Source organism: Cebus imitator, unplaced genomic scaffold, assembly GCF_001604975.1.
Source record: "Cebus imitator isolate Cc_AM_T3 unplaced genomic scaffold, Cebus_imitator-1.0 Scaffold5, whole genome shotgun sequence".
NCBI lineage: Eukaryota > Metazoa > Chordata > Mammalia > Primates > Cebidae > Cebus > Cebus imitator.
This window is the reverse complement of record NW_016107320.1, coordinates 13,993,256-14,004,552: the sequence shown is the minus strand read 5'-3', so window position 1 is coordinate 14,004,552 and position 11,297 is coordinate 13,993,256. Positions and strand designations below refer to the sequence as shown.

General features: G+C 37.7%; 1 protein-coding gene across 1 annotated transcript in view; it reads right to left on the bottom strand.

Moving 5' to 3' along the window:
• Positions 1 to 7,596, bottom strand: part of LOC108309103 (putative disintegrin and metalloproteinase domain-containing protein 5) — a 98,271-nt gene extending 90,675 nt beyond the window's left edge. The window contains exons 1-2 of the mRNA XM_037741571.1: positions 7,544 to 7,596; positions 873 to 1,022 (exon numbers count right to left, since the gene is read on the bottom strand). Of these exons, the coding sequence (XP_037597499.1) occupies positions 873 to 1,022; positions 7,544 to 7,596 (203 nt within the window). The remainder of the gene's footprint in view (positions 1 to 872; positions 1,023 to 7,543) is intronic.
• Between the last annotated feature and the right edge of the window lie 3,701 nt (positions 7,597 to 11,297).

Here is an 11,297-nt window from a genome sequence, read left to right as displayed (position 1 = left end):
AACCTCCGCCTGCTGGGTTCAGGCAATTCTTCTGCCTCAGCTTCCTGAGTAGCTGGGATTACAGGTACGCGCTACCATGCCCAGCTAATTTTTTGTATTTTTAGTAGAGACGGGGCTTCACCATGTTGACCGGGATGATCTCGATCTCTTGACCTCGTGATCCACCCGACTCGGCCTCCCAAAGTGCTGGGATTACAGGCGTGAGCCACCGTAGCAGCTATTTTTAAAATAATCTGCACATCTCGCCCTTTCCACTGTCTTTCTAGTTATTCTTACCTGCAAATTTCTCACCCCTTGTCAAGATTTCAAATTTTTATTCATTCTCCCCTCCACACTCCTCTCTCAACACACACACACACACACACACACACACACACACACACACAGTTTGGCACTGGCACAGCCTAAGTTAATGCTAAGTACAAAATTCAGTGTTGTAAAAAGGTGTGGAAATGAGAAAAAACAGATGCATCAAAAAAGTGAGATCTTTTTCAGGGAATGTAGAATATTGAAAACAAGGATGATCTGCACATTTCAATGGGGCAGGTGGAGAATAGCAGTTGCCAAATCAGTAAACCCTTGATAAATAGCTTTTTTACTGTGATGCAATTATTCCTAATGTAGCAGAATTTTGTATGTGGAAAAAAATCACATATTTCATTTTTGTTCATTTTATGGATAAGGAAGCCATCCCAGAGAAGTAAAATGATTTTCTTTCGGAGGCTGCCTCTCTGACTTTTTGGCCATAGACCTTGAAGCACGGGGCCAGGAGAAGGTGGGAAAGGGTGAAGCCAGGGTCAAGTCTGGGCTGGAACTGGACCATGGGAAGAGTAAACAAGGTCTCCCTCGGAAGCCTGGATTCCTGGACTTACTGAGGCCTGCGTTCATCCCACCAAGTCCAGTAAGAAGCAGCAGAAGAAGGAACATGGCTCGCTGTCTTGGAGCCCTGACGATGAACAGCAGTTAAGACGTTGAGACCTGGAGAGGCGCGGCTCGCGCTAGGCTGAGCGCACGTGAGGAAGCTGCGGAGAGGAAAAGCGCACAGGGGAGAAGGACCAAGCCGTAGGTGATTATAAGCTGCAGGCGGGCAACTGAGCACTCAAGAAGAGCCTCTCAGCCAGTTTATTGTTAAAGAAGAAAGGCTTCCTAATTGTCAATTCTCAGGTGAGGCTTTTGTTTATATCTTACTTAGACCATCCCTTTGTTTTTTTTGTTATTGTTTTTTGTTTTTGTTGTTTGAGACGGAGTCTCACTCTGTCACCCAGGCTGGAGTGCAATGGCATGATCTGGGCTCACTGCAACCTCCGTCTCCCGGTTCAAACGATTCTCCTGCCTCAGCCTCCTGAGTAGCTGGGATTACAGGCGAGCGTCACCATGCCCAGCTAGTTTTTGTATTTTTAGTAGAGACGTGGTTTCACCATGTTGTTAGATCATCGTTTTTTAAATTCTAGTTACAGTGAGGAAAGAAACAAATATAAAAATATTGTGGTTACTGACAGCAATCAAATTTCTTCCCATTATGTTTATATGCCATGTAAACAGTTTAGCCAGGACCAGGCAAAATGCATGTTTGAGAAAATGTTGCAAACGCTGTGACTTTTAACATTTCATGATTGGAGACGCCATTATAGGACAGCTATTGAATGCAGAACAACCCATACGATCCCTGCTTAAATAGATTTCCAACAAATCTTCTCTAATGTCCCAAGCTATTACTGCTACATTCTGTGTAATCCTGCAGTTCCTAGCTTTTACTCTTTATTCAGAAATTTTAAAATTCTGCCTCTGGTAGAAGCAGAACCAGTTTGATTTATTGAGGTCCATAGGCACTCTTTCCTTTGCAAGTCCTAGGACACATCATATTAAATACACAAATACAGTCACATTCCCACATTAAGTGTAAGTTTTCAGTAAAAATGCTGAAAACATGTTCATAAATATGCTTTGAAATTACTTGAATGCAAATCTAAAAGAAGTTATCAACAGAAAAACAGTAACAATCTTTAAAAAAAAAGAACCAAGAGACCAAGAAATAAAGTCACAAGACATGAAATGAATAGTAGAATGGATACCATTGCTTAATGAAGCAGAAATTTTGAATATCAGATTGGCAAACTCTCACAGAAAAAACAATGAAAAAAGTAGGAATGCAAAAATAAAATTAACTTATATGTTAATTGGAAATAGAACTGTCAGTATCTAGAGAATAGCATTTCCCAATAAAACAAAAAATCAAAAAAGGAGGAAATATTTAAAGAAATCGTGGAAAAAGTTTCTGAACATCTAAAAAGTAAGACAATGATCATAGACTGAAAGAATTCAGAGATTACAAACTGGGCATTGAAGAGGAAACACACACTCACACACACACACACACACACACACACACACACACACACACCTGAACTTTAAAATGACAGCAAAGAGAAAATTCTAGAATCTTCCAAAGGAAAGTAACAGATTGCCTACCAAGGAACATGAATCAAATCAACATTCATAGCCATACTGAATACATGAAATCAATGGGTTATTATTATTAAACTGTTAACTGAAAAATTTGAAATATTATTCAAATGCAAAGACAGGAGTTTTAAATTTGTCTTCAATACTTGCAAAGAAAATTTAATGTAAAAATACATATCAGAAAGGCATTTCATAGAAGTAAACACATAATGAGGAAAACAGAAGATTCTATTAAATGAAGTCACAGTAATAGCAATCAAATATCTTTCCAGAATTTGTTTATATATGAGGAAAATTACCAAATCAAATAATGAGAACATGTGTATCTAATAACCTAGAAGCATATTTTTAGAAAATATGACTATGATGGGAAGAATGGAAAGGGGCAATGTCAAAATGATAATGTTCTCAATTTGAAACATTCTAACATGTATTTATGGAAGAAATATCTTTAAAATATTTCAACAAAAATTGATAGGAATATAGGGAAAAACTGGCAAAAGTATCATCAGGGTTGGAGATTGAAACACATCTCATATTATTGGTAGATCAAGCAAGCAAAATTTAACAAAAATACATGAGACTTGGATGACTCAAATAAACATGATCTAATAAACATTTGTACAATTCTAGATAAACTATAGAGAACACACATTCTTCCCAACTACCCATGGAATATTTACAAAATGAACATGTCCTAGGTTTTATAATATTTCACCAATTTTAAAGAATAAGCATGTGATTGAGTTTATATGCTTCCTATTCTATTGATAATCACTATATATTAAGTGAACCACTTAGTCAATTTAACATTAAGGAATAATTGATACAGTGGATTGTAATATATTATCTTACCATTAACTTTTCATTTGCCATGTCCTTTTCTCTCATTTCTTGCCTTCTTTTGGATTGATCATTATGATTTTATTTTCCTACTTTATTGACATGACAGCTATGTAGTTTTTAAATTTTTCTTTTAGTGGTTACCTTAGAATTATAGCATTTACTCAGTATAATCTCCCTATCTTAATGTCTCCTGATTATCAACCTTAATTACATTTGCAAAGTTCCCTCACAGGAACACCTTATTTAGTGTTTGAATAACTAGGGAACAGGAATTTTGGAGGAACATCGTTAGAACTCTGCCTGCAATAATGTCTTCTAGTCCTTTGGACCCTTACCAACTGAGTTTAGATATGATTCTTCAGGTGTCATTCTTTGAGGATGAGGTGGTATGGTGTTTTAACAGGTCTTTAACATGGTGTAAAGGTACAGTCTCCCTGAATCTGCCCTAGTGTATACAAACTTTCCATTTCTGTTGCTAGGTGCTGCTAGAGTGGCAAACAAATTTCACTGAGTCTTTCCATAACCCAAGATGCCTAACCTGAATTAGGTCACATGCGACCTGAAAACCCCTAAAGTTATACGGGTAAATGAGAGTGACATTGAAATGATGCATGAGGTTTATCTCTCCTTACAAGAAATCTCTGGTATCCTAGAACCTCACCTCTTATGAAGTGCTTTTCTAGGAACTTAAAGCTGCTATATGATTTATGGATGGCTCCACCACCCTCACATCCAAATGCATAAGGATGGCAAACACATAGAACACAGTCTGTTGGTATAGATTTAAACAGAAAGATGAAAGCGCTTAGTCAAGTAGGCAGAACTGAAGACAGTACTCATGAAATGTACCTGGACTTTAAAGTTCCATCAGGCTGCTCCTTACAAATTCTGTTACTTGTCTGTGCCTAATGGTTTAGCTAACTTGCCTGGCATTCTAATGGTTGGAGAAATTTTGTCAGCCTTGAGCTGGTCTAATTCTTATACATTCAACTTTCTGACTTTCCTAATAGAATTGAAAAACTAATTTTCCATATGGATGCGCACCAAATTTCTGGAATATACCAACCTTGAACAATAGTGTTGATGTGCAGACAAAACCTATAGACTCTCTGACACGACAAGCACACTGGAAACAATGAAGCAAAGGAGTGAATAAAATGGACATGAAGAAAAGGAGATTGGCTTCTGTGGGACCCAGACAAGGTGATTCCTATAGGAGCTTGAGAACATCTTCAAGTAGCTCATGAGTGTGAAGTGAGCTATAAATTAGCTCTTGCTCCAGGCATCCTCCGTTTCCTAAAAGTATGAACCCTTACTATCACTGACTGATAGATTGCAATGGGCCACTCTTTATGTTACATCCATAAAGCAGAAAGTATGTTATCACTTTGGCTAATTCTAATTTGGTTTATGCAGAAAGCAAATTCTTCAGCAGCTGATTATCCATGATTCCATACTGCCTATTCAGAAAACACTTTTTTGCACCTGTTTTCTGTCTTTAGAGAGGGCATATGTATGCCTGAGGTTGGCAGAGCTAGGCAAAGGATCTAGGCAGTTCAGTTAGATTCAGGAAAGTGAGCCTACATGCATAGGCCAATACATTGGAGAGACTTGCAAATGTAGGGGCTGGAAAAACCACAATTCCACTCTCCAATTCCTCCTGGAGTTAACCTACTGCATGCAAATAGTTGTCATTCTAGCCAAAACATATTGTAGACAAGCACTAGCTGGTTATAGTGTTGGGTGTGAAATCTCTCTTCATCTGTGTCCAAGAGAACCATAAATATATGGAGACATCTCATGTTCACAGATTGGAAGATTTAATATTGTTAAGGTGACAGTACTACCAAAAACTATCTACAGTTTCAATACAGTCCCTATCCAAATCCCAAAGGTGGTTCTGTCATTATCTTTTTTTGTTTGTTTTTGGTGGGTTTTTTTGTTTATTATTTTTGTTTTTTGGAAAAAATAGGAAAATCCATCCTAAAATCCAATTCAGTATTTCTGGATTTCTTCAAAGAATTTTAAATTTATACCAAGTATGTTTGATTACATTAAATGTTGTGAAGAAGTTACTTCTACAATACATTAGTTAAATATCCAGCTTCCAAACGATGAGTTCATGTCCTTTGTAGGGACATGGAAGAACCTGGAAACCATCATTCTCAGCAAACTGACACAAGAACAGAAAATCAAAACCACATGTTCTCACTCATAGGTGGGTGTTGAACAATGAGAACACATGGACACAAGGAGGGGAGCACTACACACTGGGGTCTGTCGGGGGAAATAGGGGAGGGACATCGGGGAGTAGGGAGGAGGGGAGAGATAGCAGGGGAGAAATGCCAGATATAGCTGATGGAGAGGAAGGCAGCAAATCACACTGCCATGTGTGTACCTATGCAACAATCTTGCATGTTCTTCACATGTACCCCAAAACCTAAAATGCAATAAAAAAAAAAATTAAAAAAAATAATTTTCAAAAAAGATCCATAAAACAAGAGTTGGATAATTTTTTAAAGGAATATACTCAGACAATTTTTTTAACTTGATAATGGAAATGAAAAGTCAAGAGAAAGGTAGGAGGGTTGGGGCTATAAAAAAAAAGAGAGAGAGAGAGAGAGAGAAAGGTAGGAATACAATGGTGATTAAATTTCCCAGGAAGCAGAGCAAAAAGACAAAGAGATAGGAAGTAGGGTGTGTATGGATAAAAGAGCCTCCGCCACAGCAGGTCCCAGGCAAAGGTGTAAGATTCAGAAGATCTTAGGACTTTCATAGCCACACTACAAATGACAATATAATGAAGCAAAGTCTTCACAACTCTTAAGGAATGTTATTTCCTACTGAGAATTTTCTGTCCAGCTATCAATCAAGTGCAAGGATATATTAAAGATATTTCAGACATTATATGGCTTGAAAGCTACACCTCTCATGTGACCTTACCTAGGGAGCTAGGAGTAGATGTGTTCCCCCTAAAAGGGAGTAAACCAGAGAAGAGAAAAACATGGTGTCCAGGAAACAGAGGGTTCAAGAGAAGAGAAAAAATAAAGGAAATCGCAAAAAAGGTGGTGAAGGAAGATGCTAGGATGGAACTGTGCACCAGGTGAAAAGGGCAACCAGAATCGGTTACCAGGAGGTCAGGTGCTCCGAGAGGTTTCTTCAAGAAGAAATCGATAGAATTACCTCTTCGTCTGAAAATATCACAGAGAAGCTGAGCTTAGAAAAGAAATGCTGAATGAAAGTTTAATAAGAAATAAATTTGTAGAAATGTAAACATAAGAATAAACAAAACAGACATGAAATCAAGAAAAAATTAAAAATTGTACAAGAAAGAAGTCATCGGCCAGGCGTGGTGGCTCACACCTGTAATACCAGCATTTTGGGAGGCCGAGGTGGGCGGATCATGAGGTCAAGAGATCGAGACCAGCCTGGCCAACATGGTAAAACCCAGTCTCTACTGAAAATGCAAAAATTAGCTGGGTGCGAGCCTGTAGTCCCAGCTACTTGGGAGGCTGAGGAAGGAGAATCACTTGAACCCAGGAGAAAGAGATTCAGTGAGCCAAGATCACGCCACTGCACTCCAATCTGGATGCCAGAGCAAGACAAAAAAAAAAAAAGAAGTCATCATACTTCACCCTATGGCTCCGGGAAGAGGATTTCCATAGTCATAATAATGAAAACCATAACTATGGTACAAGGATGGAAATGCAGGAAGTCAGTCTACTTGTGTGGGGCCAGGAGGATAAAAGAGTAAATTATTTCCCTTCATTTGGGAAGTTAACAAATAATGCCTAAACTTGAAAAATAAATTAAGAATTAGCGTTGGAACCCTTTTACTTATACAAGTAAATACAAGAACCAACTACAAGAGATGAAGAGGCTGCTGGGAGGAGAATGAGAGGGAAACAGAGACGAGAGAGGGTTGGGGAATGGGGGCTGCTGTCGTTCTTAACATTCCTATAACTACATCCATCTTAGTAAAAGAAAAAAAAGATTGCAAATATTTTTATTTGGTTATTCTCTAGTTGCTCTATTCAGCATTTGTATATTTGATTCTGTTTTTATTTTCTACTCATATTAATCACACTTATTTTACAAAAAAAAAAAAATCCAGCTTCCATAAATGGAATCTTCTATCACCATGAAATTACAGAGAGAAATAATTATAATAGAATAGTAAAAGTATTTTACTATTAAAATAGAATTGTAAAAGACTGGAATCTGAAAAGCTTACCTTAGATATTCATCACTTAAAGATAGGATTGGACATATTCTTACAGAAAGCATTTCTGAGATGAGGAACTAGCAGGAAACTGAATGGAAAGAATGCCTTCAGCTTCACAATCTCCTCCTGAGCATCCAGAAACATGTAAGAAGCCTATGAGACTCTTGGCCCTTTCTTGAATTTATGAAAAAACGAAAAGTTCTTTGATATTACGAAATTATGAGGCTCACCAAATATCCAGATTTCTGAAAACCACAAGCAAATACCTGCATGATATGTGTTATGTGTCTAAGAAGTTATTCATGGCAATCTTTACCAATTGCAAAGAATATAGTCGTCCTAAGTGAATCCTACAAATGATAAATGCTTCACTGAAATTAAGGAAGATAGACTGACAATCCATTATTTTCTTATCTTTCTTAAAAACTAACTCGTGTACTTACTGTATGATGGTTTCATTTGAAAACAAAATTGGATACATATAAGGAAGATCATCGTACCCTATTATAATTATCACTTAAAAAAAGAAATGTATTCTAGATTTTCAAATATGCATTTAAATTAAAGCCATAGAATATTTTTATTAGGTAGATTAAAATACACTTACTATTAATATAAATTTTCTGTGGCATAGCAACTAGCTGAACATTTAGTAATAAATTATCATTGAATAATTGATTATAAAACCACAGTCTGAGAGACTGAGACAAAATTATCATACCAGGAATGTTTTCCAATGGAGTGTGAAGGTTTATTTCTATTCTATTTTGGAAGAATTTAGGTTAAAAAAAAAAGTCCTCTAAAACATAAGTAAAATAAAATAAATCCTTCAAAAACATTTGAAGTTTTATTGCACATATTTTATAAATATTTGTACAGTCGAGGTCCTTTGAGCAATTCTCAATTATTCAATTCCCAAATGGCAACTGCTTTGGTTACTAACACATCCTGAAGAAAATGCAGAATTTCATAAATATCTGTTTTTTACAATGCTATATAACATTAATTTGTGGATGTATAACCATTGTATTAACATAGGTTTTCTGCTAGATAAATGTGTAATATATTCGATTTTGCTTCTGCAAGATACGATTTCAAAAATTACCTTCCAAGTCCATACAGCTGTAAATCTGAGTCTGAAATATAATCACATGCTTTAATTGAAGGGTGTATATTATCTATAAGTTCTTATTTTTCCAATAAATAAGGAACTATTTTGACATACTTAAGTATAAGAACGCCATGGAATATTATGCAGCCATCAAAAACGATGAGTTTGGGTCCTTGTAGGGACATGGATGAACGTGGAAACCATCATTCTCAGCAAACTGACAGAAGAGCAGAAGATCAAACACCACATGTTCTCACTCATAGGCAGGTGTTGAACAATGAGAACACATGGACACAGGGAGGGGAGCACTACACACTGGGGTCAGTTGGGGGGAAATAGGGGAGGGATGGTGGGGGGTGGGGAGCTGGGGAGAGATAGCAAGGGGAGAAATGCCAGATGTAGGTGATGGGGAGGAAGACAGCAAATCACACTGCCACGTGTGTACCTATGCAACAATTTTGCATGTTCTTCACATGTACCCCAAAACCTAAAATGCAATAAAATAAATGGGGAAAAAAAAAGAAACATCTTAATAGCATCTAAATTCCCAATGAAAAATGACAATATGACTTCTATTAAGTATGTTGGAAATGGTTTCTAAAGATATATCACACCAGATCTGCTTTTTATCTTTTGAAGTTTTTTTATTATTATTATTTTTAATAGTCTTATTGAAGCAGCACCATTGTTTGGGGTAAATACCCGAGGTTCATCATCTTGCACCAGGGAATTGAGTATGCAGACACAGAAGCAGGTTTAGGAGCAGAGGCTTAATAGGCAAAATAAAAGGGAGAACAGCTCTCTCTCTTATGAGAGAGGGGGCCCTGGAATGGGATTTCCAAAGCACATCGGAGTGCACAGGGTTTTGTAAACAGGCTTGAGGTGGTGGTGTCTGATTTACACAGTGCCCAAAGATTGGTTGGACCAGGTGTGATGTTTATATAATGTGCGGGGAGTTAGTCACCCCACCCTAATCTTGTATTATGCAAATGGGGTCTCTACAGGGCCAGTGCTCTATTACCTGCTCCTTACTGTGCACGTGGCTGACAAGAAAGGGGGACTACCTAGTCCCCAGGCATCTCCTTTCCTATTGGCACAACTGCCAGGATTCACCTGTGCAAGCTTCTAGCTTGCCTTTTTATGTCCTCAGCTCAATTTTACGGGCTGCTCTTTGTTAGAAAAGAAAATGATTTGGGGCTGCTTTTCGTTAAAAGGAAAACCTTACTAAGGACTTCCTTATCCTTACTATCTGTCTAAATAATTTATTCCTAACTCCTATATCACTATGACCTGAATACGTCCTCCCAAAATTCACATGTTGGAGACTCAATTACCAATGTAACAGGACCTTTCAGAGCTGTTTAGGTTATGAGGGCAGCCCTCAAGAATGGGTTAATGCCATCATAAAACAGCTTACGACAGAGACAGTTTGTTCCTTTTATCACTCCTTTCATCCCTTCTGCTAAATGAGGACACAGCTTTTCTCCCATTCAGAAGATGCAGAAACAAGGCATCATCTTGGAAGCAGACAGCGGCCCTCACCATACACCCAAATCTTCCAGTTTTGATCTTGCACTTCCCACCCTCGAGAACTGTGAAAAAAATAAATTTATGTTCTTTATAAATTACCAAGTATCTGATATTTTGTTATAGAAGCACTAAGGTAGTAAGATAGAAATTGATACCAGAGAAGTGGGTTGTTGTTATAACAAGTGCCTAAAACTATGGAAGCAGCTTTGAAACTGGGTAATGGAGGTTAGAACAGTTTTGAAATGAAAAATATATAAGCTAGAAAATGTAGCTATATTGTTGTAAATGGAGCATTTAAAACATTCTGGGGAGAGTTTGAAAGAGAAGAGAGGTAGGAAAAAATCTCATTCTTCATAGATATAGTACTTAAATTGTCATGAACAAGTGGCTGGTAGAAATAAGGACAGTAAAAACTATTCTGATGAGATCTCAGGTGGAAATAAGAAAGAACGTATTAGAAACTAGAGGAAAGACTGACCTTGCTATAAAGTGGCAAATTTGGCTGAATTGTGTCTGTAACCTAGGACTTTGTGGAAGGCAGAACTGAAAAGTGATAAAGTAGGATGTGTGCTGGAAGAAATCACAAAACAGCAAAGTATTGAGGGTGCTATGTGTCTTCTTTCGGTTGGTTGCAGTAAAATGCCAGAGGAGAAAAATTAGTTAAAGGTGGAATTTATAATCAATAGGGAAGCAGGACATAAAGATTTGGGAAATTTTCAGCCTGGCCATCTAAAGAATGAAAAGGCTTGTTAGGGACAGAATACCAAGTGTATGGCCAAATGGAATTCTTGATAAGGAGATTAGCATGGATAGAAGGAAGGAAGATGTCTCCATTGAGACAGTGGAAAATTCCTGTGCAAATTCATAAATGACTCTAAAAACATTTTGGAGATCTTTGAAGCTGCTTTTGTCATCACAGGCCCAGAGTGCCAGGGTTTTGAATGCAGAATGGTTTTAAGGGAGAAGCCTAGGACACCCATGGGTCCTCAGGGTTGGATACCCAGGACCGCCTCAAACCTCTACTCCCTATATTCTTGTGCAGTGCTCCGTGGCCACCTTGGCCACCTCAGCTGTGGCACAAATGGGCCCAGATGGAGCTTGAACCACTTGTCTAGAGGATGT